This window comes from Eurytemora carolleeae, unplaced genomic scaffold (genome assembly GCF_000591075.1).
Source record: "Eurytemora carolleeae unplaced genomic scaffold, Eaff_2.0 scaffold84, whole genome shotgun sequence".
Lineage (NCBI taxonomy): Eukaryota > Metazoa > Arthropoda > Copepoda > Calanoida > Temoridae > Eurytemora > Eurytemora carolleeae.
In genome coordinates, this window is record NW_019396074.1 from 332,993 (window position 1) to 360,301 (window position 27,309).

Below are 27,309 nucleotides of genomic sequence, written 5' to 3' on the forward strand. Positions count from 1 at the left end.
TTTGATTGAGTTATTGAGTACTATGTACTAATTGACTTATTTTTTTCTCAAGCTGCTGTATTGGTGGCCTCCCACTTTTCAGCTAAATGACATTTTATCTTTATAAAACGAATACGATCCATCCATAAAAATGCATGCTTTCCTTAATTTAATTGATTTCTCAAAAATCATGGTCTAGATTGTAAAAAATAAAAATTGCAAATGTACAATCATTTCACCAAAAGAAGATGATCAAATAACATTAAAAAACAAACATTAACAATAAACCATCTATTTTCTTTTAAAACTCTTAAAAAACTGTAATAAACAATAGTTGAATTCGTATAGATTATTTGGTTGAATATATGTCCTTGTTGTTGCACTAGAACTAGGTGATATCGGCAGGTTAACGATCCAAGAATATTCAAACTATTTAACCCAGGGGAGAAAGGAACTAGGGAGGGAATGTGAATATGACCCGGGGGGTGGTGGGGGGTGACGTACTGCATGGGTAAGAAGTTGAAGTTTAGGATTAGCAAAATTCCGGAAATATAAAATTAAGTCTAGTTCCTGAGTAAAGGGTTGTGAAGGGAAAGAAAGCTTGACGCCACCACTTTACTCCTTCCTGCCCCCCTTCCTTAACTTGCCCACCTGATTGAGTATAAACTTAAGTGGATTTATTTACAAAATAACATAAGACGTGCTAATTTCTTGTATTTTTTAATTTGCTTACTTTTATAATAAACACTAATAAACTATTTTACTTTTGTTTACAAGATATCTTTTGGTTTATATGAAAAAAATCGTATTTCTGAATAACAAAAATTTAAACATAACGTTGAAACATTTTCATTATTTGATATTATTTTCAAAATTATTATTTTAATTTTAGAATATTTCTTAAGAAATTTCTAGACCCCCCTTCTCAAACGATTTGTATGCATAGCTGACAATTTGACATGTTGCGGAAATGACTCAGTGACACTAATTATTACAATAATAATGATAATAATGACCCCTAAGTTATTATTATTAAATGTTTCCCCTGATTGAAATATATATAATTAACCTAAATCAGCACAAGTGATTTCTACAATCAGTTTTCAATATTCAGGAATAAATGCACTAAATAGACACGCAAAATGCAAATGCATTATCTATTTCACAGAATGCATTTAAATGGTTGAAAAGATTTAAAATTGGCTAAATGTTCATATTTGAATATATTTCGAGCAATTTTCTAAGAAAAATACTTATTTTTGAATTTATGATTATATTTTAATATGTAACTTTAAGAAAATAACAGATTTAAACTTTTTTTGAAATAATCAAGCTTATTGCTTTGTTCCTAAAATAAATAAGAGTTAAATCTGACATACAGAAAAAACAGGCGGTATCACATATCAATAAAGATGATTTTCTAAAATTACGTTTGATGTAAAAAAATATCAGAGTTATGAAAAATCACTCATTGTGCACAAAATTATAAATATCTTAAATCTTAAAAAAGAAAAAAATGCAGATTTTGATTTTCGCAACAAATTAGCAATCGCATACTTAATAATCTGCACCGTGCAAGTTGCATTGAGAATATTTTGCACAAAAAATTTCAAGTGCAATAAACGCACATCAATAATTTTTTCTTTAGTTTTGTTCAGTGAAACGATAATTTTTAGATATTCTTTAATTGGCTGGATGATGTTCACATCAAATATGACTATACTTAAATAATTATACAATTGCGATTTAATTGCAGTGACTTTGCGAGTAAAATATGCTTGCATACTTTATCACCTCTCTACCCGTCTGTATAGACCCCATCCTATGATTATGATGCATAATTAACCTAATTACCAGATTTATTACAGCACAGCCAGCCTGTAATTATCCTCATTACCCATCCATATTCCCTTAAAGGGACTGTTAAGGTAAAATGAAAGGGGATATAGACCGAAACCTAGATATTTTAGGCGTTGATTGCGACCAGTAATAGTTCTATCTGATGTCCCTGTCTCGAGTAATTTTCAGATATTTGCTATATCTGAACTGTTTAACCCACTAGCGGCTGAAGAATTTTTTTTTATATTTTTCTTTGAAAATTTGATTAAGAATACTTATTATTGGTTAGATCAAGGAAAAAAAGTAAAAAATGCAAAAAAAAAATTTTAAAGGTGTTTTTTTAGGGATTTTAAGAGTGGCCTTATAAGTCACCACAGTTGCTGCAGGGCGGGTTTACAGAATTTTTCCTAAATTTATGAGAAAGGCAAAATTAATTAACTAAAATGTTATATAAATGGCCATAGGAACTATTATTTACCCAACAATACTTTTACTCTTTATTTTCAAATATTACTAAAAAACAATAATGCAAAAAAAATAGTTTATTTAATAAAAACATATTATTCACACCATCCTTTTACGTGAAACCCGAAGAAGTGGTCAAAGCAAATGGCTCTATCACACTTATCATATTAAGTTTGACACTTTGTTGAACCTTCTAATGCGCATCTAGATCTGTGATTCTTTCTTACAATGAGAAGGTGCTATCAGCATAGCAAATTTCATGATCTCCAATTAGCCTAATAATAAATTGAAAAACTTTTTAAAAACATTTTAAAATAGTTTTCTACTAAATAAATTTACCATACCTAAAGGCTGCTGTTTTTTTGTTTTCCATAAATTTAGTTTAATTGTTCACACCTCAACTTTACACGGTTAAATAATTTGGAAGATGAGTAGGTAGAACCGTTTAACTGTACACATGTGTGTCCCATATTGTTTACTGTATCATAAAATGACTCCCGCGGAGATAAACTCAAAATTGAGGAAAATAGATGAGTTTTATGTAAAACAATTTATAGGGGACGTATAAGTCACCGCAGCCGCTAGTGGGTTAAATGATCGATTCAAATACAATATCACATATATATATATATATAGAGTGTTCGTATATACTTGGTTTTATTTACATAATTTCTCTAGACAGGGATATCAGATAATACTGGCTATAGCGATCAACACCTAAAATTTCTAGGCTTTAGCCTACACCCCCCTTTTCATTTGACCTTACTTAACATGTGTTCCTTTTAACATGGTTTCAGAAAATATAAATACGACTACGTTGGATACATAAAACAGAAGAATAGAAAGACAACATTTCAGTGTATTAAATTATGTTATACTAGGCTTCCATGGCGCTTCGATTTTAACTTTTAATTGATGCTTTAATTGTGACATTTACACTTCTTAAAGTATCAAACTCTAAGTTGTTGGTCTTTTTTTTGTGGATTTTGAAAAATATAAATTTTATTTTTAAACCCATCAACCTTTCCTGGGCCGGATCATGTGAGGTCCCAAAAGTTTGTTTGGCCGGATCGGTTCAGCCGTTTCGACGTTTATTGGATACACACAAACAGACAGACAGACAAAAAAGTATAAATATAGAGGAAGATGGCAAATAATTTTACTAGCCCTTTGAATATCTCCTTTACATGTGAAATGGATCTCCGTACAATGCAAAATTTCTCCGTTAAAGAGTAATAAACCTAATAATAAATTTAATAACGATGGCTTACTTTACACTCAAGTTTCATCCCTCGTGGGTTAGTTCTGCAGCATATATTTCAGATTGTACATTTTCTAGCGAATTTTATTTCCTATTTCGTGATTTTTAAAAAGGATCACAATAGAGCTCGCTTTCTTGAAATTAAATGTTTTGTCGGCTTGGAGCGCGGTGGTCGTTTTAAGCCGGGTCTATCTGGCCGGGGGGGGGGGGGGGCATTGCTAATTAGACCCCTGTAATTAGTGCAGATAACTTGTGAACTTGATTTTGTTGTTTAAAATTCCAGATAAACGTAAAGGAAACCTTTAATTACTCTAAAGGATCCAGATTTATGGGAATACGATTTATTTTACTAAGATCAGAATTTATAAAAAGAATAACATAAAACAAAACTATTGAGGTAAAATCAAGGGCGTTGCGACAGTTCAAAGTCGACCCAGTCTTGAAAATTGAGGCAACTTTTTATAGCAGTCTGGATCTAAGTGAAAGCGAGTGATGTGGGAGGGATATGTATGTTCACCTATGGCTAATTATAAGATATGACTATAGCGTTAACATAGAATAGGTGGCTCATATCCCTTAGATTTCCCATTTTCCACAGGAGGTCGTCTTCCCCTTGTTGTTGAACGATGTCCTTGGGCAACGTCGGGTACTTCTGATGGTTATACACAAATGCAACATTTGTTTGTCAATTGTTTGTTACTATCACCAGGTGGTTTGTTTGTCTACGTCTGACTGTCAATCAAACTACAGTGTGAACAAATGAGTCCTAGTATTATTTAATCAACGAAGCGAAACAAATTCTAAATATTTCGGGTTGAATAACAAAACATTTCTGAATATTCATAGACGAAATATTCTTATGACGGAGCAGTTTAGATGTTCCCTTTATTGAGGGTTAGTACAGATAACAAACCAGTTATTCCTTCATTAAGTAGAATAGTCTACAGTTGTACATTATACAATTTTCATGTCTTCCAGAGCTGAACAAGTCCCCATGAAGCAGTCAGTATAACCTGTAGATTTTTACAGGTCTTGCTACGTCAGTACACCTTTTTTAAGCGGTTCTCAGTGCAAGTCACCTTAAAGAGCAATACATGTTTCCTTCTTCTGAAATAGCATACGCCTATCTAAATCAAAGTCTTTTCTGCTACTCCTTATTGTTAGGATTGGCATTTTTTCTATCTGCGCCTTCTGCGCGTATTTTGTCTATGTTTACACAGAACAGAAATTACATTATATGCGTGCCAACTGATGATATTTAACAGCATGGCAAGCTAAATCCACATGTTAGAGGTTCAGTTAATTATAATCAAAATGAAAATCATATTTTTGATCCAGACGGAAATAAAAACTTTTGTTGTTCTAGTCCTTTACTAAATCTTAAAAAAATGTTGACGTCAAGTTTTGCTCCATATATGGTTGATAGGTTTAAGTTAACTAAATGCAGGGGTGCATATTCTTACTTTTTAACAAACAAGGAAGAGAAATAAAAAAGTAAAAAAGACTCAAAGGGAAATAATTAAAAAATGTGTCAATGGTACAAAGAAAACCAGAAAGAAGGAAGAATAATCAATCAAGTTTCTTAAAAATCATGAAAAGAGGGAAATTAAATTTAGATTGAATTCTCTTCCCCACAAGTTTTCTCGAAAGACAGAATGGGGAAGATGACTTAGCTGGACTATTCTTCCTCACAATTAATATAGAAAATGAAAAAAGTAAAATAAAAGATTATTGAGATGAATTATCTTCCCCAAAAGTTCCAAAAAAACTGAAAGGAGAATTAAATCTATAACTAGCTTCAAGACCTGCATATTCTTCAAACGAATTATTTTCCTGTACAGAAGAATTGAATTAGTTTGTTACTTCAAACGATAGTTTTATTAGGTTCATTACTTAGTCTGTGAGCAATATCCGCTATACTGAACGTCTGAACTACTAACTTTCCAACCTACAAAAATATCTGACCTACACCAGATGTTTATTTTTAAGACAAATTCTGGGCCGAGCTGCAGCCACAAGTCCATCTAGCAGCTGCAAAACCACGTGCTAGTAGGTCGGATGTGTAGTATTGCGGATTTGGCGTGGGTCAGAAGTGGAGTATAGCGGATTTACGAAGGTCGAAGATACACCATCTACATGATATGTGTAATGTAACACAAACTGCTAATCTACGTAGGCCTAAGTTGACCCAGCACAAGATGCTACTTTTTAAAATTAAGAGTGCCGTCTCACGGCCACTTGTTGAATTTCATATCCATTCACGGGTTAACTTACAACTTTTGAAGAAATACTCCAATTTCAAACATGAAACATAACATTTATGAATTCCGTCTAATTTTGAAGATTTTGTGTTTCGTTTCCAAAGGATCCCTAAATATCCCCGAATACAGATGTTTGCTGATTGGTCGTGTACAGTACTTGTATACAAAAGAACATGCTGTGGAAAATATTGCATATTTAAGCTGATAATCGATCTCTGTTACTCTTCTCTCTGAATGCAGCCCTCTTAAAATGTTATGAATTCAGTATCTTTACTTGGTATCTAACTACTCTTCTAATTTTTCGTCAGATTTAGAACATGAACATGAACATGAACATGAACATGAACATCTGAAACCGTGATCTCGGTGTAAAGAAAAGAAATAATTTCAGATATCTGGATTTAGTATGATGAATAAGTGTCGAAATTAAAATTCTCCAAATACCTCAAATCAAGACGACATTTAAATATCTGTTTGACCTAACTAATTTATAAACATCATAAACACACTACACACTAAACAGCAATACAAAATAATAACAATAAAAATTAAAAAGTTATCTAGCAAGTAAATATATATTTTAACAAAACATTATAAAGTAACTAAGAATAAGTATATTTATGGTTCAGGGTATGATATGGCAGTAGAGTTCGTATTTTTAAATAATGTCAGCAGGTAACCTAACAAATCAAATCAACCCAGTCTAGTAATAATAAATGTAAAATATCACAAAACAACAGGTTTAATTAATGTCATACGATATAAAAGGATGTTATAACTGCAATGCTAAAAAAATGTATAATTCAATCAGGGTACAAATAAAATAAACAAAATAGATATAAAATAAAGATTGAAATATCTCTCAATGTAAGAAAGGAGTATTTAATGTAAGATACGATCAGGGGTACTTAATGAACTAGGATTCGGATTAAGTTCATATTTTTCAATACAGGGTGTTTGAGCAAGTATGATGTTTTAGTTCATAAACTTTTTACATTTTCTAGCTCCGCAATAGCATTTAATCTTGACATCTTCGATAGGAAACTTGTAGTCGTAGGTCAACTCCTCCCCAGGCAATATTTTTCTAAAAACAATATAAAATCAAAAATATTTATTGATGAAGATCAAAAGTGAGTATTAAAATAACTCTGAAATATAACAGTTGGATACACAGTACACACCTACAGCAGAACAAGAGTCAAGCATGTCTTTCACATAAAAACCCACAATAAGTTGTACTTAACTCTTTATGATAGGTTTGTATCCTTTCTTAAGATAAATAAAAAAATAACATTTTTAACCCTATTCCCGCTGGTATCCTGGTTTTCAAGTACCCCAGCGGGGAAAGGGTTAAAGCATGAATGGAACCAATTCCACAGAAAACTAATTTGAAAATATAAATAAAATTTTTATCGAGATATAATGATTATAAATAGCTAAATACCGTAATGAGAAAATGATGATATGTTTCTTCCCTAGAATATCACAGATTTTACTGTAACAGTTAGGTTCACAAGCATGATTTATAAACCTGAAAAAAAATCCTGATTTAAAAATTTAGCAAGTTTTTAATTTAGAGCAATGATGCAACGTACTTGCATCGTCTAATTCTTCAGGCCCCCTCCCCAACTAACCTTTTTTGGTCGGTAAAATCTAGGTTTAGGTACCGTGACTTCCCATTTCCTATTTTTAAGGTTAAGATACGTGAATAATCACGGGAGGTTGCACTAATTAGGAAAAGGGAGTCACGACGCCTAGAGTTAGATTTCACCGAGCAATCCCAAAAAAATTTGGGGGGGAAATGTAACAAACCAAAGAATATTGATTCTAATGTGGTACCTGGCAGCATTTCCTTTAACTGTTGCATCAACCACAAGATCATCGTCAACTCGGAACATATAGCAGCCAATTCCCTAAACAAGAAGAACTATTTACGACTGCAACAGTTGAATATCAAATATATATCAATTAATTAGTTAAAACCCTATTATCAAACTGAAAAATGTTATCACCTTGCTCTCATAGTAGCGTTCTCTATAATCAGTAAGTATTGCTCTAATCTTCTCTCCTGCATATTCTATAACCATCTCCCCAGCAGATATCTCACGTTTACAGAACAGTCCTATCCCGTGGATATTACTAGCGTATACTCCCACCGCCTCACGGGCAGTCTTGGCTAGATGTCTGTATCTCATAGCCATCGGTAGATCTAGACTAGTCGCTCTTCTCCCGCTAGCAACCTGCATACTGGGATCATTGGCAACTTCTGGAGGAACAATAACTCCAACATTAGGATGCGGTTTCTTACGGTGTCTGCTCGCCAACCATTTAAACATATCAGTAGCTGACCGACCAGTGTAGGGTTGAGATCGAGCGCAACCGGTCGGATTCATCTTAACTTCGGCTACCGGTTCAGGCTCAAAGTGCTTCCATTCGTACTTGGAGGTTCGCCGTGCCCCAGGGAACTGTTCAAGGAGATAACGAAGAGCGGAATGGGTCAAACCTAACATCTGTTCTCCGGTGGGACCTAGAGAAGATGGCAACTGGGACGTTTTAAGTCCAGAGCGAGTGTGAGACACAGCGTCGTACACTTTCTTCCAAAGAACAGTTATATCACTTCCAGAGGCATGGAAACCACCGTCAGCGGAGCTGAGATCAAACAATATCCTCGGTTGATCAGGGTTCAAGGATTTTAAATCTACATTTTTCTGTTTAGAAATTTGGTTTCCTGATTCCTGCTGGTCGTCTCCAACTTCTAATTCGTTGATGAAGGTTTCTCGTGAAGGATAGGCATGTCCGTATGCATCTAACGGAACGGTGAATGCTTCAGTTTTGGATTTCATTTTCCTAGATATCCGTGCCTTGATCTTCAGTGCTTGTAGGGCAGATTTTGGACCAATGGTATCCGAGCTTGCCTGACTCCCATCTTTGATCATCACCTCTCGTATATTGTAATCTTCCTCCGAGTTCTCACGTTGAAGCACAATCTTGATACTGTTAGTTTTGGATGGTTTAGTGGTTACATTGATCCCACCCTCGTACTTGATATTTAGGTTAGGTTCAGGACTGGACGGATAATCATACTCATCTGTCTCATCCTCATCCTCAACATTTACAATATTATCTGAAGTAGTAATCACACTTTGACTAGGGATGATTTCTACGGAGTTAGGTCTTGATGCGGCTGATCCTGGCCTTGAAGCAGAGCTAGGTCGGGATAGAGAAAGATCAAGAACACTCCCAGTTGCTTTAGGTTTAGAAAGGTCGGTAGGTTTATCATTTAAAGGATTTTTAGAAAGAGACGTCAGGGCTTTCATTGGATCTAGTTTAGGTCTGGCGAGAATAGAATGTTTGGCTGGGGGTGGAGTTGGAGTAGTTCTGCTACCGGACAGTCCATCGCTAAAGCTTGATATGGGAGTGTGAGATGGAGGTGGGAATCTATGCGGAGCAGAGGTTGGTTTAGTGGGAATAGGACGAACAACATGAGGAGTAGGTTGAACCCGGGCTATTTTCTTAGGAGGAGGATAGATGGTATTAGGCTCTGGTTTCTGTAGAATAGGTTGAGGAGTTGGGACTGACTCTTGTTTAAACTGAATATTGGAGTAAACATGAGAGCTAGTAGCGGCACTAGAATGAATGGAAGTGGCTGGTTGTACAGTAGAGTAGACAGACGTTGGCTGTACATTGGAGTACATAGAAGTAGGCTGTACACCGGAGAATAATGAATTTTGTTGAACACTAGAATATAGACTGGGCTGTACATTAGTGTACATAGAACTGGTGATAGGAAGGGTCTGGTACAAGCCGGATCCCATGGATTGGGAAGCAGAGACAAATGCAGGATTAGAAATCATACCAGGCTGTTGTAAAACCTGCCCCTGCATACCAACATTGTACTGCATATTATTGTAAAATATTGTCTGGGTAAGAGGTTGTACACTGGGAACTGCAATGTATCCACCAAGCTGTTGTACTGGTTGTACTAGAGCAGGCGTGAGTACACTAGATTGAATAATAGAGGGTTGTAGACCATATTGATATCCTCCATACTGAAGTAATGTATTCCCAAATTGTGCTAAAGATGGTACTCCTGATACACCATGGAGATGTTGTCCTCCCATATACTGTACTGAACCAACCGCAGGGGGCTGTTGATGATGAGCTTGTCGAGAACCATGTCTTTTATCCCTTGATTTGGGTTGTCGGAACACCTTGTCCGGCTTCTTGATAATATTCTCACTGATAATCATGATCTCCTCTTCCTTCTCTTCAACCTTAGTCACCAACTGCTCACCAGACTCCGAAGAGAGTAAACCATGAATACTGAAATCCTTTCTAGGAGAACCGTCAGAATGTAAGGATAAGTTCAGTTTTTTTTTATCATCCATCTCCTCTTTAATCTCCTCAACCTTTGCGCAGTTTGATAGATGTGCCTCATAATACTGTTTATCAACATATGTGTTCCCGCAGTCCTGGCATAGAACTGATGTATCAATACCTCCAGATATATCTCCCTCTAGCTCCGTGATGGGAGTACTAGTAGTGGTTGGGTTAAACGGTGTTTCCCCCCTGGTGCTACTGCAACCCGCAGTACTTGGTCGACTAGCACATTCTGCTGAGGAAACACTTTCAACTGACGCAGTCTCTCTGTCCAGATTAGTTGGGATTGGAGCTCTTGGTTTCTGAACTATCCGAGATTTATGAAAACTAGGACCAGGCTCCTGCTTCATTTCCTCGGCTTTAATTTCAATAGGAAGGGATTCTTGTTTAATCTCCGGTTTCATATCTTCATCACTATCATCTGCCGCTCCGTCAAATTGAAGAATTCTTGATGCATTCATAACTTCCTCCTCATTTGTGCTTTCTATAATCTTTAATGAACTGTTACTATCTAACACTGGTTTCTTAACATCTTCCAATTTCTTGTTAAAAAATCTAATTAAATCTTGAGATTCCGTACTTTCATCCAGATATCTGGAAGGTTCGCCGAATCCCTGCAGAATGGCTTGGTCCTGGAGACTGGTTAAATACTGAAAACTTTCCCTGGTCAAATCAATCCTAGAGCAGGGTTCATCAATACATTCATATTTTCTCTTAATACTCATCCTGTCAGGAGATGGTGGCTTGAGATTGGTATAAACATTGTCTGAGGCTAGTTGGACCCCGTCATACGAGGCCGAGGTCTGAGTAATAATCTCCCGTACTTTGCATCTCTTGTTGGCATTGAACCAAGACTTAAGTTCGAATACTTCCCGTTTCCCAGTAGAAGAGTTGTCATGCTTAAAATCATCAAGATCGCCAGACAGATCACTTGAGAGTAATATATCATTAACTAATTGATCGTCTGTTTCAAGCTCAAGATCGAACATGTCAAGATCATCAGGAACCTTTTTGGGAGTTCTGAATCCTATGACAGCACGGTTAAACTTCCTGTGAGTTGGTGAAGGGGTTAGACTACTAGTTCTACGAGATACGGAGCTGAGAGGAGTTTTCACTTCTGACGAGGGTTCAGAAACTTTATTCTCTACTCCTGAGCTATGAGAACATGGATAATGAAGTTGTTCAATATCTAAACCTGGCCACAGGTCTTCTACAGCTCCAGGAGGTATTATACAACCCTCGTCGTACTCAGGGATAGGTCGGAGCCTTGAATTGAGTTCCTCCACTCTACCCTGGAACTCGAAGATCAGTTTCTTAACCGTCTCCTCCGATGACTTTGAATGGTCTATAACCAAAGGTTCCAAATCCTCTTGCTGTGAAGCAGGACCAACCAGCCTGAATTAAAACACATTTATGACAAATATTTTATAAAAGTTAAGAATAATACAAAAAGAAAGGGAAACATTTATTTATATTAGTAATCTTTTTTTCTGTATGCCAGTTTGTTTGGATGATCGATCATAACTCATGAGCCCCTGGACCGATTTGCCTCTATTTTAATTTAGGTGGTTGGTCTTTCTAGAGTTAGTGTAGTTTCCAGGAAAAGCTAAGTTCCTAAGCTAAAGTGACAAGTATTTATCAATACAAGTTTTAAAGTAAATTTTACCTTGTAGTGCAAGTATACGTTGTAAGCTGTGTAGGGTTTAGTACAGACCAGAATGATTTCCTAGCTGTCAGCCCAACAGGAACCAATGCCTAAAGAACAGTTCATCTATTTCATGTAATTTATGTATGTCAAAAATCAACAAAGATCGAAACGTTTGCGTTTTTAATCCCAATCATACAGCTAACGCTTAGGCTTTTTTGTCCTACCAATCTAGTTAATTTCTTGAGGACCCTATCAAATTAAAAAGTCATATGTGATTAAAAGTTAAATTTAAAAATATTTTTTTTGCCGATTACCTGATTAGAGCCGGATTCCTCGACAATAGTTCCTAAACTATCAATACTAACTCCACCCAGGACAAATTTTAGGTTCCTGAACAGATATTAATGAAAACTAAGGTTTATACGAAGTACCGGGCAACCCTATGGGCAACCGGGACAATTTGTAAAGTATAAATACGGATAAGTTTGTTTATGCTATACAATACATTCTTAAAATGTAAAACCGCTTAACTAATATATACGAAACATTTGCAAGTTTTCTTTGATAACTGTTATTAGTACATGCAGCTTTCAGAAATATTTCTTAAGATGGGTGTGATCAAATCATAACTTATATTTCTCACTTTTTCCCCCCCTTTATCTCAAATATTTTTTCCCTTACAAATAAAGTTTTAAAATGAAATACTAACCAAATCTGAAAGGAAGATGAAAGAAGTTAAATAAAAAGCATGCCCTGGGCGCTAATATCAAATACAAAGAAGGAATAGAATGTAATTGTTTGCACGAAACAAGATTAAAGAAGATCTGCGGTTATCCTTAAATTCAAAACGATCAACAATCCTAGAACTTTTTTTCCCGTGAGGCTAATTTCCTAAACTTCCAGAGACAAACTATCCAATAAAATTTAAATATTTACACACGAACTAACCTGAAATCCACTGGTTTACATTTCTTCCGCCCCTCCTCCGCCTCTCTATCCACAAACACACGGCGGAGCATCCTAAAGTCCGCGTTGTTTTCTTTACTGGCGTACTTCTGAGCGTGCTTCAAGCAGTAAATAGTTTTATCTGTCTTGTAGTCAGCCTGAAATAAAATCGTTTAGTACATAGTTGCCCTACATAACCTAAATAGTTAATAGGTGAGTTAAATTCCACTACATTACTATGTGAAGGTATATACTCACGTCCAAACAATGCAACTAGTAACTATAAAACCACTCCTGAACTATTTAACTACTATTTAATTTCAAGGCAACAGATGAAATGACTAGTTTGGTTGACAGCATCCTACACTACTAACCTGGGCTTCAAGTCCACAGATGAAATGATAGTTACTACTACAGTTTGCATGACAGCATCCTACTGCTGCACCTCTGCTACCGCACCATGAACAGACAAGGGTTCGAGCTCGAGATACAACCTAAACAACAGATATTTTTGGAGGAAGAAGATTTAGACAATAAAACAGGAATTCTCCCAAAGAAAATCTTACCATTTAAAAATATATCTGCCAATTTTCCTAAATCCATTAATGAAAAAAAAACCATCTTCATAAATTGTCAATATCATCCTACTTCTGGCCCAGCAATTTAATCATAAAAAACCCTGCTTAAATGCTATTTTAAGGTTAGTTATAAGTAAAATATCAGTGCGAACTATCAATATTATAAATAAGGCCCCCCCCATTCATAAAAATATTGTTTAGTAGACAGGAATTTCCATTAAGTTGCGAAAATATATATTTTTTGATACCTGAGGAATATTTTGTAAGGAACCGTCAACAGTCTCATATACTTCAGAACTCCAGAGCGCACAGTTTACATGTACCCACTCATTGTACCTATGCAGTGTACAATTATACAAACAATATCTACTTAACATGTACCCACTCATTGTACCTGTGCAGTGTACAATTATACAAACAATATCTACTTTACATGTACCAACTCATTGTACCTGAACAGTGTACAATTAAACGAACAATATCTACTTTACATGTACCAACTCATTGTCCCTGTACAGTGTACAATTATACAAACAATATCTACTTAACATGTACCCACTCATTGTACCTGTGCAGTGTACAATTATACAAACAATATCTACTTAATATGTACCAACTCATTGTTCCTGTGCAGAGTACAATTATACAAACAATATCTACTTAACATGTACCAACACATTGTTCCTGTGCAGTGTACAATTATACAAACAATATCTACTTAACATGTACCCACTCATTGTACCTGTGCAGTGTACAATTATACAAACAATATCTACTTAACATGTACCCACTCATTGTACCTGTGCAGTGTACAATTATACAAACAATATCTACTTTACATGTACCAACTCATTGTACCTGTGCAGTGTACAATTATACAAACAATATCTACTTAACATGTACCCACTCATTGTACCTGTACACTGTACCTGTACACTGTACAATTATACAAACAATATCTACTTTACATGTACCAACTCATTGTACCAATATGCTGTGTACAAATATACATACAATACCTACTTTACATACAATGTACATGATTAATAACAATAAAAAAATAATAAATAATAATAAAAAATAATCATTATAATGCTCATTATCAAAATCATAAATGAATCATAATTGTAAATGAATGATAATAATAATAATAATAATAATAACAATAATAACTTAAAATAATAAAAAATCAACGATAACTTTCAGATTTTATCGATTTTAAAGTGTTTTTCTTCTTCAAAAATTACAGTCTCGGGAAAGGAATCTTTTAAAAACTTAGATGGAAAAGTCAAATTTTACGTAATTGATCAGATTTAGGATCCTCTTTTACAAAACTTTGATATAGTTCACTAACCTGTAGTATAGAAGACGACCAGCCGACTTCTCTTCTATATCACCAACCCTTCCACATAATAAACATTTCCTTTCATCACAATCAATCACAGTGTCAGATTTAGGGTTGGATTTCACAGATTCAGGCGCAGAGTTCTTCTCTTGAGTTATTTTTTTAATATCTTGAAGAGTAACTTCAACCCTCTTCTCTACCTTTCCTTGACTGTAGCTATGCTCAGGATAGGGGTTCCTGTTTAAAGAAATTCTTATTTAATTTTTAAATAATAATATTAACTGATTATAATTCTGAAGAAAATCAAGAAATTATTTAATAACAAAAAACTGTTGGTTACTGGTAGAAAAACTCTTTATCGTTTGCAGAGCATTACTTAATAATTCCAATCCTTAATTTTCTCGTGAGTATTTATTGGTAAATAAAGGACGAACCTGACAGAATAAAATCTTTCTGAAGAATTCTCTCCAGGTTGCCAGAGCAACCAGTTCTCAGCTGGTTGTTCAGGGTTAAACCAGGAGAACTCAGATCTAACTAATCTATCGAATTCGCTGCGTATACAGTTCTTGATTCTCTTTCTAGAAAATAAAAATAAATTAGGGCGTCCGTATTTAAAGATAACCCCTTTCCCCTTCCCTTCCCTCATCCCATCCCATCTCTTCCCTCATCCCATCCCTTCCCCCATCCCTTCCCCTAAGTTTCCAAAAGGTTTACGAGATGCAGATATAAACTCAACACGGAGTCAATCCGTCCGGTCTTAATCTTCTGCTGAAGTTCCACTAGATCATACACATTATTATCCTCATCATCGTCATCATCAACATCGTCAACAAGGCTAGTATTAAGGTCACTTATAACTGTGTTTTGGATATGGTTAGAAGGCAGTCTATAAGTAGGACTAGGAAAGGTAACTAGAGGTTTGTGATCTGCTTTGTTTAGTTTAATATCTGGAGATTGGTTTAGATGAATTGGTCCCAACCAGCTGTGATCAACTTTCTCCAGACAAACACTAAAATAAAATAAAAAATAAACCGACATTATTTCCGATTAAAAATTTCTCAGGGGTATATATATCTTCCTGCACCTTTTTATAAATGTTTGGTAAAAAAATCAAAATGGCTGAAAAAACTTACACTACATACAGTTTTTCAACCCTCTCCCCATTTTTTAACACCCCTGCTTCATTTTTATAATTTTGTCTACTTCTTTAGATAGCAAATTTCTGACGGTCTTAAAATTTGACGTATTTAGTACTATTTGTAAAAAAGTACAATTTTTTCTAAAAGAAAACTGCTTTTTAGCAGGAAATTTGCCATCAATTTTAAATAATCAAATTAGCTTTAAAGGGCACCCACGTAAAGTTTGGACTTAAGACTATAAGACTTACCAACAGTTTCTTGTATATTCTGGTTGAATATTTTCTAAAATATTCTGCAGAATATCAGAACTAACACTAGGAGCAGACACAGTCACGACAGAATCAGGCAAACTTTCATCTGTAAGAAAAAAACAACTACTCTTCATCACATGAAAGGATTGTCAATGGTATTAAATAAATGTTATCAATGATTCACAACAGTATACCCGGATTGAACGAGCTGTTGTTATTGTAAGATATTTAAACCGAAAATGAAATATTACCCGTTTTCCAATGAATAGAATCGTCGGAACTAAGAATGTCGACTTCTATTGAACAGGACAATTCATTCGCCTCTTTTTGTCCTTGAAAACTTGTCTTATCAGGACTTGTAGTTTGTTTTTCTAGTTTTCTAGAGTTGGATAGATGAATAGCACCAGGAGGGTCCGAAGTTGTGCGACAACGCTTTTGTGCGTTGGAAATCATAAAGTATTTAGCGTACTTGTGCTGTAGCAGATTCTCAATAATTGTATTCTGTTTGTTCAGAATATCATTATTAACAGCCTCAAGCCAAGAGGGATGTGCAGCATTGTTGCACAATCTGGAAAAAATAAACATTTAAAATACAATTCAAAGATTCTGTAGAATGCAGAGGATTCAGAAATGTTAATTGATTTTTGCAGACATTTTTGAATCAACTGCTTTCCATGATAATAGTGTATTTGATTCTATGCCCTTGTATAGTCTTTCTTAAGAGCATCCTAATGTAGTGAATATTTTCTAGTGTAATGAATGAATAATATATTTGAAAGACGAGACAAGGTATAAGAATGTTCAAGAATGGGCAGGTACAGGTTATTTGACTAAACATTATCACATTGCGTAATATAGTAATCCTGCGCAAACTTCATCAGATTTTGTCCTTCCCAACCACACGGGTAAATATTTTATAATTGTTTTAAACTGGAATAAAGAATAAAACCTGATGAAGTCGTTGCAGTTCTTTGTACAAGTACAACTAACATAGTTCTTAATACTCACATGGTGGAAAAGACAAAATCTGGAAGTCAAAAAGTAAAACCGGAAGTTAGCTAAGACAAAGCCCAGAATTGATGTGTTTGAGATCAAAATTCAGAAGTGTCCATTGCAAGAGGAAGGGCAAGATCAGGGGCGTCAAGCATTACGTAATCAGATTCATTTCCCATTGCGTCAATATCAGTTTCAGCGTCAATAGCATCTGCAGGGTTAGGGGACGAGTGTTCAGTAGCATGTGAGTTTACAATACAAGCATGAGGTAAAGAATTAGGGTTCTCTGGTTCCAGTGTCTGGAGCTGAGACAATTTGGCAGGGGATTGTGGACCAAACTGCTGGTCAGGAACAGCTGACAGAATTTGGTGAAAATGATCATTTTCCCGCATTTTCTCAATTTTGGCGCCCAACCCGTCTTCAGTTTTCAGAGGATTTTCAAGAGGAAATGCAACACTTGACAGTTTGCACCTGCTACATATCACATATCATTTTTGAGAAACGACGATTTAATTACGAAAAGACGCCCATTGTGATAATTATTGATGCCTCACCTGCAAATATATTCTACAGTATCAGGGAGTAAGGAGAGAACTTGGTATTGTTCTCCGTCCAATCCCTCACACTTGGCATGAATCCATCTAGATATAGTTAAAACAACAATTTAAAGAACATCACCGTGATCTGAAGATTAAAGAAATCAGGTTGAAATTCCTCAATGAAATGATGTCGTACGTAAAATAGGATATTTTTTTTTCACTCACCCTCCACATTTTCCACACTCCATCATGGCTAGCTCGTAATCGTTGTCATCGTAACATTGTTCACAGATAGGACAGTAACTGCCACGGAGCTTTGCTGCTCTACACTCAGTACACAGTACATCTCCCTATACATACATATAATAATAATAATAAAAATAATAATAGTGCAATACATACATACAATATGAATATATAGGATACTGAAAAAAAGGGAGGAGGGGGTAGATTAAACACTCTTGAATTGTCAAGTTTTGAAATTTAATTTTTGCTACTGATGATACCCGCTACAAAATACAGTTGAGAATAAATAAACTACTCGAACATTATATTATAAAGTCTGAAATTAATCAAGGTGACTTAAAAAGTTCTGGAAGAATCCATTAATCTTTTAATTCACCTTGGAGTAAGTTTTCACATTGGCAACTCCACAACTTGAACATTTTAAACATGATCCACACATCCAATCCTTCTCCTTCCTACCCTCCTTCTCCTTTATACAGATCAGATGGTACATATCTCCACAGCTACAGCAGATCTTCCTAAACATATACATCAGGTAACTCCTTTATACAGATCAGATGGTACATATCTCCACAGCTACAGCAGATCTTCCTAAACATATACATCAGGTAACTCCTTTATACAGATCAGATGGTACATATCTCCACAGCATACAGCAGATCTTCCTAAACATATACATCAGATAAACTCCAAGGTTTGATATGATTAAAGGGACTGTTATTTTTATTTCTACAGATCAGATGATACATTTCTCCGCTGCTACAGCAGATCTTATCAAATGAAGATGTTGTCGTTACTTAGTTTCAAGCGTTCAATTCTCACAATTTCCTCCATTGCTAATGCGGCACTAATAAAAAATCCGCAAATCACTTAAAAAAAACCGCATATATTTTTTTTTTCAAAATTAAAGTTATAGATATCTCATTCGTTCTTGATCAGACAAAGCTTTAAGGACAACCGTTGTGATCAGACACCCAACTCTATAAATAAAGTATAAAATTATTTTTATTATATAACATCAAGAAAATAATTGTTTCAACTCGTCTTAAACTAATATTTTTATTGTATGGAATTTAAGTATAAAATTTACAAATCTGAACTAACCTAAGTTTTGTCTCTTCACAGTTCTCTGGTTTGAGTTGACCGCAAACTTTGCAACGAATACATCGGGAACAAACCCATCTATCCTCATTCATTCTCAGCATCTCATCCTAAACATTGTACACGGTCAACATCTATACCTCTACCTGTGACCGTACTCGTGCCACCCCAGTCTAAAAGTTACAACACGTACTATATATATGCAGTCCGTCGTACTATCCAGTCGCACTACCCAGTATAGAGTCGACCCAGCACGTTTTAAGCAAAAAATGTAGCCTGGCAAGATCAGTGGTACCCGAACCCGTACCCCTGTTAACTATTGTACTCATATTTTTCAATGTTCACCAAGCTTGAAACTTATTATTTCTTCGGTATCTAAATTACTATAATTTTATGAATGACATTTAAATCTCAAATATACAGAAACAACCCAAAAATCTCATCTGAACAGGTTCCAACAATATCCCAGTAAACATTTAAAAACCGAGCAGCAACAGTTTGTATTAGTAATGAATGGTATATATTTTGTTATATAACTGAAACAGATGGCAAAAATTGGTCAGTGAGGTTACACACGTAAGAGAACTCTATATTTGAATAGAGCTCTCATCAATAATCATCCGCTAGGCTTCATCGAATTAAGTGCACCCTGGTGTATACTCTAAACTTGTGAAAAATGAAATCAAATAAAATCGTCTATTCTTCTGAACTTCATTCTCGAATAACGAAACAGTCTTGGAAAAAAAGATAATGCTGAGAACTCCAATATCATTTTTACTCTATGACAACATTAGGTTTCATCACAATCTAATTATAAGAAGATAAGTATGTGACAGGATCTATGAGAAGGTGTAATAAATCAAATTAATCAATCAGAAAAATATTTTTTTTTTCATCATGTACACACTGGAACCTTGACACACATTCCCAGGAGGGGTTCACATAATTCTCCTAAAAACTAGTTTTAAAAGATATCTCGGAGAAAGAATTCTCAATGAATGAACGGATGAATATAAAAATGCGTTTTTTCAATTTATCCCGAAAAAATTATTTGTCATAAAAATGAATTAAATTCGCATAAAAATTTGTTTATCCAATTTTTGTAAGGAAAAGAATTTTACAGGCGGAGGGATGATTAATATTTTGATGTCTGAACCAATAACCAGGAGACTACCCTATGTCAAGACAGAACACAATGTATAGACTAACCTCTGCTAGATAGAATACAATGTATAGACTAACCTCTGCTAGACAGAATACAACGTATTACTAAACTCTGCTAGACAGAATACAGTGTATAGACTAACCTCTGTTAGACAGAAACAATGTATAGACTAACCTCTGCTAGACATAATACAATGTAAAGGCTAACCTCTGCTAGACAGAATACAATGAATAGACTAACCTCTGTTAGACAGAAACAATGTATAGACCAACCTATGCTAGACAGAATACAATGTATAGACTAACCTCTGATAGACAGAATACAATGTAAAGGCTAACCTCTTTTAGACAGAACACAATGTAAAAGCTAACCTCTGCTAGACAGAATACAATGTACAGACTAATCTCTACTAGACAGAATACAATGTATAGACTAACCTCTGTTCGACAGAATACAATGTATAAAATAACCTCTGCTCAACAGAATAAAATATGACTATGATATGACTAACTTCTGTTAGACAGAATACATTATATAAACCAACCTCTGCTAGACAGAAGGGATGAACTGGTTCACAACATGAGATACAAATTATCATCTTCTCAAGCCCTGCTGACCCACATTGGTAGCACAGGTTAACACTTAGACTACTGCTCAGAATAACACCCTTAAAAAAATAGTTTATAACAAACTTTTTTCAAAATTTAGCCACTCAAGAATTTAAATTATACAGGCTTAATTAGTTTATTTGAAAAAAACGGAAAATTTGAGGTTTTTTTTCCAAAGATAAAATAATACCTGTCCTTCAACATTGTTTATCAGAGGGTTAAACTCTTCTGTGTAATCAACGGATATCTCACAGTTTTCGGGAGATATAACAGAACTAAAATAAATAGAAAAGTAAAAACTATTGATCTTTTAAATTAGTGGATAGAAATCTTTAAGTTTTCAAAACCAAAGAAATGATTAAAAACCTCAAATAAATCATTATTAATATTTTCAGTGAGTTATCAGATCTTCTCATTACCTGGCTACGAGGATTTCTTGAAGATTTTTAGAAGCAAGATAATCATCCTTCATGTTCTAGAATATCAATTGGGTTAGTTAATCATTTAAACGGTAAATTCTTAATGCTTTTATTGTTTCGAAATTTTCGATATTAAACTTCTGTGAAAATTTCAGAATTAATTTTAAGGGAGAAGAATGTAAAGTTAAATGCTTACTGAGCTGTTAAAGTTCTTAAGTGGGGATAAGGTTAGTCCCTTCTCCACAAAATCCTCTAAACTTTCTCCGCCTAGAACCGGAGACGCAGATCGGGAATCTTCCGATTCATCTGAGGCGGAAATATCACTGAGATTATCTGGTAAACCGGAGAAAGGAGATGAAGGATGGCGGAGTGTGGTTGAGCCGGAAGCCCGAGAGCGGAGAACACAAACACGATAAATGCATCGTTTTTTGTGAATCGATTTTCCGCCAAACTTTCGCTGAAATATATGCATTCGGTATTTTCTGCAGACTGCAATTGCAACATCTGACAACTTCAATATTGGTTTAATTTTTCTAAGAAAGGAACTGATCATTCACCAAATATAAATTTCAAATCCCATTTTCTTTGCAACCCTAGTCCTTTCATAAGAAATCTTAGGTTGATTAAGTTAGTAATGACAAAGAATTAAAGGTGTCAAATGCATAATAGTACAGTAAGTACCTTGTCTAAACAGAATTTACAATGTCCACACTCCTTCCTAGTACACCCCTCACAAACCTTACATCCCATAGCCTAGAAAATCAACATCATAAACATCATCTTATAGTTTTGTTTTCCAACGAGATTTGGTTTGGCGTTTTGAAAAAATTTGTTCTCACTAAGAATTTGTAATGACAAAGTAAAATGAACCTTTATATGTTTTGAACCATCTATTTCAAGAAAATGAACAAAATTTGAAATAACTGAACAAAGATAACAAAGGAGTGACTAACTAGCCCCTAAACCATACAATACCTTAATCCCCGTACTGGAATAATTAGGAGTTGATAAGGATACAGGAGATGGTATGACGACAGGAGCCGGCAAGGATACAGGAGGTGGTACAGTAGGAATACTCTGAACTCGAGGTGTCTCACATCTACGATCCGCACATCTAAATCCACACAAAACTATATATTCAACATTGGATCTAACTAAATTCTAGGTCTAATGCTGTAGACAGTCAAATTTGCAAGTCGGAGTGGTCTAAGACAAAATGCGCTTTTAGGAAGAAAAAGCGTCATTTCAAAGCTGAGTGACTAAGTAAAGAAAATCCTTAGCCTAATTTGCAGGTGATTATCGGGGGGGGGGGGGGGGGGGGGGGGAAGTGGATACTTTCATTCCCGAGGGTAACCTCGAAAAGTTGACGTTTCACAAATACATTACTTAAAAAAATAAAAATCCACGAAACTCTAAGTTTCTTATGTACGAAAAAAATGATGGCTATAAGAATAACATTTTTAAGCTAAAATTGTTAATTGAAACAGGAAACGCCCTGAGATCAGATTGAATGTTGTTAATCTTGAAAACTTGATCAGGGTCAAACATATCGAAACAGAAACAAAATTTATCTGTAGATCTGCATAACATGCAGATCAATACTTGATCCCGAGATTCAAAACACTAAAGTTCTTATTTCTGAAAGCCTAGAATATAATATCCTTAAATGATATAAAATATATTGCATCATGGAGAAGAAAGTTTGATACCAATATTTCCAATTTATTGGAAGGACGGAGATAGAGAACAGTTCTATTGCACTTTACTTTCATGCAATATCAAGCTGGGAATTATAGAAATTATTGAATCAATCAAGGACTCGCAACCTTTAGTAGCTAGAGTAGAAAATTTCACCTTTTGTTGACAATCGCAGGACCACCAAACTTCTTTTTATCCAAACAAAATCTGAAAAAGTTATATAAGAATTTGAGCCAGAAATATAGGGTTTTTGATCAGTTTGCATTGTTTCCTTAGTAGTTTTATCCTATTCAATCCTACACTTATACTCAACCATTCACACAAGTTTTGTAATAGGATTCTTCTTTAAGGTGCTGAACCTCAAGTTTTGAAACGGATTTTATATTTATCGCTTGTCCAGTCAGGAGCATTTGTTGAAAGGAAGTAAAAAGTCACAAGGTGTTTGTAACCTGATGGTGAACATCTTGAAAATTTTAAACCATTTGATTGAACCGAAGTTTAGTTGAAAAAAAATATTAGTTTTACAAAGATGTAAGAATACGAATGTGTGACAATTGTTAAGTTTCTTCTTTCAGTACTACCTGCACGTGCCGCAGTCTGGTTTCCGACAATTAATGCATTTCTTGCATCCTACCAACTTCACTCGTCTTCCTGTAGAAAATTAAAAAATAAGATAAAAACCCCAGAGAGATTTTTGGAATATTTTTTAAAAACTAGAATTTTTTTTTAATATTAATTTATTTTTATTAATATCTAGGTACAAAATCAAATCTTCAGATAAAAAATATATATTGAAAATCAAAGTACAAACCTGTTCTGTTAATAAATCGGGATTTCAAAACCTTCGGAGTCGTCAATTCGTCACTTTTGGCACTCTGTCGCCTAAATCAAACTATTTTGGTGAAACTATCAAGAATTTTTTATAATTACTAATATTAAAAAATAAACATCGAACATGAAATCGGTTATGGGTATTTTCCAGATTAAAAGGGATTGACCGGCAATGTATGGTAGTTTAACTTAGGTTGTAGTATTGTGGAGAAATTTTTTAGGATTCATTTTAGACATATAAAACGTTTTAAAATGTATATTTACTGAGTGTAGGCTCAAAGTCGACGTTCAAAATCCCCCATTTGGGTGGTCGCGTTTTAAGAATCGATGACTTTGAACGTCGACTTTGCGCTCAAACTCAGCATCATTAAGACGTTTTATATGTCTCAAATAAATCCTAAAAATTTCTCCACAATACTACATTCTCAGTTAAACTACCATACATTGCCGGTCACTCCCTTTAACACCTTCGTTAAATCATCTTATTTTCTACAACAAACAACATTAAGTAAAATATTTCTCTTTTTTCTTGTTTGAAAAGATTCAATATTTGACAAAATATAGAAATAAAATTTCAACATTCTCTAATTTCTGAACAAATGCCTTTGTTGAGTGTAATTGAAAAATTATCGAAAATTGTGAGGAAACACAATTGTGAACAGAATTGACGCCTTCAAAGTATTTCTGTAGATATTGATTATCAAGTTTAATGATACAATTTTTTTTTATTTTAATAGTTTTTTTTTCTGTCAGAGAAGGATATTTATTAGGGAAATGTTGTTAGTAAATGTTTAAAATGTTTTTATAAAAAATATCCCCTCCGAGCCAAAAATTCATGAAAAGGGAATTTTTTCAATTTTTCATTTTCTAAATGATTTTTTTTCTGATGAATTCAATTCTAACCTGCATACATAGGCAGCTCTGGGAACATCAAAGTTTGGACCTAGGAGTTCCTGCCTCTCTAATATACCATGACTTCGTTTCCTAAAATAGCAATATTCAAATAAGCTTAATCCATATATCTACGATACGTCGTCTTTCAAACTTAAGCTTTTTGTTAGTAAAAAGGTACTGATGATTACTTTTCTTTATACTCATAATTTTCTAATATATATGCACAACCTGATACTTTGATGCTTAAAAGAGATTTGCTTTGAAGGTTTTCATATCAAGATTGATATGTAGGGATTAGGAAATTAGGGTTTAGGAATTTGGGATTAATAATTTCTTATTTCGGTGGGCGGGTTACAGGGGTGAATATGTTCTTGAAGAATCATTGTCCCCAACTCTCTGAAAACAATTTTTTTCTCACTAAATGAAAGGTGTGTTTTTTGAGGGTTTTATTCGGTTAGCTGAGGATTAAAATAATATTTAATCTTTAAAATATATTAATTGGGAAGTAGGATATTAATCTTTTAAAAAAAATGGATGAAAAATTAAGAATATTAGAATTGTATTTCCATGATGAAGCCAATTCTTGTTTTGCCCTATCGGAAACCCAATGAGATTATGTACATCAAGGACCGAATTTAATGAATTTGACCTTGGTCGCTTACTACTAACTGCAAGTTCAAAATTAAATCACCGAGTCAAAGTTGAAGATTCAGGAGGATTTTAATTGGTTATTCGAGATTTGAACCAGCAATGAGTAGCTTAGCAATCTTTGAAATTCATCAAATTCGTTCCCAGATTATTAAAGGTTAGTGTAGTTACATAATATTTCATATTGTTAAAATGAATACCTGTGTATGGCTAGATTTGTACTGTATCCGCAATCCTTCTTGCAAACATCACAGATATAAATATCAAACTTCCACTGAGTAGGTTGTATTCCATCTCTCCATTTAGTTCTAGACAAACAACAATTATTAAATTATTCGACTCTAAAAATTAGCAAAAAAAATATTCTTACTTTGTTTCTTCTATCTTAACTTCTGGCACGTCTTCTTTAATTACTTTGTGAGTATCCGTTATAATTTCATCAGGTTCGATGACAACACTCTTTTTCCTTGCAATAATAAGAGGCTGAGCTCCTGAGCTAGTAGGAGTAACTGAAACTGGTTTATACTTGATAACCCTTCCTCTCGGAAGAGATTTAGTTTTTATAAGGGTCTCTCCAAACTTCTCATGCTGCTTCATGTGACAATAAAGGTTCTGTCTGTATCCACAATCTTTACTGCACACCTCACATATAAATTGTCCACTAACCCAACGTGAAGAACTATTCGCTTTCTTGTCTTTTCCTTGATTAGCAGGAATGGAAGAGGACGCGGAGGGGTCAGCTTTTAGAATTTTAATATTTCGCTCAGAATCCTGTAAAGATGGGCGACCTCTCTTACGTTTCAAAAGATTTGTAGAAGGATTACTTTCAGAATCGTCTAGACTTTTTAATGTGAGCATTTTTATGTCTGCTTTTGGTTCAACAGGGATAGGGATTGCTGGGATATCTGAATTCTCCTTGTCAGAGCTTTTCCCGACACTTTCTGGAGATTTCTCGCCAAGAATTGGAGATTTTACTAGAGTTTTCAGTAGTTTCTTTTTCTTTCTACTCATGGATTTTTGGTACGGCCTACTTGCACAAATATCTAAGTCCGGGTTTTGCTTCAGGGTCAGTGTTTTTAAGGGGGATACTTTCACGCTTGAAATAGAATTTGACTCCAAGAGTTCTTCTCGAACAGGATTTAAAACAAATCCGTTCAGCTTCTTCGGAGTCTTGTGCTCCCTTTTCGAGCTTCGACTTTCAGGGTCAGAAATAACTGAACATGCAGGTGTAATTATTTGAGATGTAGGATCAGATTTAGTGTCCGATTGAATTTCAGGTTGTACTGTATCTTTCACGCATACAATTTCCACGTTGGCAGCCTCCTCTGGTTTGACATTGGTCGTTTTAAGAAGAGTTTCAAAATCTTCAAGATTTTTTGGAGGTTTACTGGTTCTCTTCGAGACTCTTATCTCATTAGACTTAAAAACTTCGTTATCATTATTCGTCTGTTCATCTATGGCTTGTATCTTCAGGTTAGTGGTGGTTTCAACTTCCTTAGATTTCTTTCCGGTTTTAGATTTGGCAAACTTTGCCATATTATCGGTATTTTTAACGGTAAAATCTGTTGCCTTTTCTTCATCATTAATGCCAGCTTGATTTGTTTTGGGATTAGCTTTTATTGAGGTTGCGTTTGTGTCCACTTGGGGTTCGGAAGCTATTTTAAGTATTTGAGAAGTTTTCTTTGATTTGTTAGAGGTAGATTTAGAGATCACGATTTCGGATTTAACCGGAGATTCTTTACTCAGGAGAAACTCTTTGAAGGATTCTGATTCATGTTTCTCTAGTGTGAAGTCTACTGGTCTAGAATCCATATTGAGTAGACTAACTTGAAACTCCTGGAACCTTGGCGGAGGTCTGCTTTGCCGTTTAGCTGAACTATTGCTGGTGCTGCTCCAAGAAGTCGCTGAAGTGCTGCTAACTAAGCTGCTTGTCTCAATATCCTTAGAACTGGAGCTGCTCGATTGTATTTTAGCAGCACATTTCGCCTCTTTTATCTGCTCAACAACCTGTGATAAAAAAGGTTCAAATTCGCCAACAAGCTATTTCCCAGTATTGAGAAATACCAATAAAAAATC

General features: G+C 34.7%; 1 protein-coding gene across 1 annotated transcript in view; it reads right to left on the reverse strand.

The window, feature by feature from the left end:
- Positions 1-6,361: 6,361 nt before the first annotated feature.
- The window catches only part of LOC111713829 (uncharacterized), a 35,027-nt gene continuing 14,079 nt past the window's right edge, over positions 6,362-27,309 (reverse strand). The window contains exons 13-42 of the mRNA XM_023488787.1: positions 25,604-27,240; positions 25,434-25,541; positions 24,595-24,675; positions 23,672-23,742; positions 23,442-23,511; positions 23,017-23,067; positions 22,138-22,276; positions 21,844-21,915; positions 21,359-21,619; positions 21,163-21,218; positions 20,934-21,018; positions 20,680-20,802; positions 18,974-19,080; positions 18,246-18,387; positions 17,849-17,973; positions 17,639-17,725; positions 16,343-16,659; positions 16,089-16,197; positions 15,399-15,710; positions 15,136-15,279; positions 14,711-14,938; positions 13,605-13,692; positions 13,153-13,272; positions 12,782-12,936; positions 12,148-12,223; positions 11,852-11,940; positions 7,818-11,580; positions 7,645-7,718; positions 7,250-7,336; positions 6,362-6,889 (exon numbers count right to left, since the gene is read on the reverse strand). Of these exons, the coding sequence (XP_023344555.1) occupies positions 6,781-6,889; positions 7,250-7,336; positions 7,645-7,718; positions 7,818-11,580; positions 11,852-11,940; positions 12,148-12,223; positions 12,782-12,936; positions 13,153-13,272; positions 13,605-13,692; positions 14,711-14,938; positions 15,136-15,279; positions 15,399-15,710; positions 16,089-16,197; positions 16,343-16,659; positions 17,639-17,725; positions 17,849-17,973; positions 18,246-18,387; positions 18,974-19,080; positions 20,680-20,802; positions 20,934-21,018; positions 21,163-21,218; positions 21,359-21,619; positions 21,844-21,915; positions 22,138-22,276; positions 23,017-23,067; positions 23,442-23,511; positions 23,672-23,742; positions 24,595-24,675; positions 25,434-25,541; positions 25,604-27,240 (8,886 nt within the window). The 3' untranslated portion in view covers positions 6,362-6,780. The remainder of the gene's footprint in view (positions 6,890-7,249; positions 7,337-7,644; positions 7,719-7,817; positions 11,581-11,851; positions 11,941-12,147; positions 12,224-12,781; positions 12,937-13,152; positions 13,273-13,604; positions 13,693-14,710; positions 14,939-15,135; positions 15,280-15,398; positions 15,711-16,088; positions 16,198-16,342; positions 16,660-17,638; positions 17,726-17,848; positions 17,974-18,245; positions 18,388-18,973; positions 19,081-20,679; positions 20,803-20,933; positions 21,019-21,162; positions 21,219-21,358; positions 21,620-21,843; positions 21,916-22,137; positions 22,277-23,016; positions 23,068-23,441; positions 23,512-23,671; positions 23,743-24,594; positions 24,676-25,433; positions 25,542-25,603; positions 27,241-27,309) is intronic.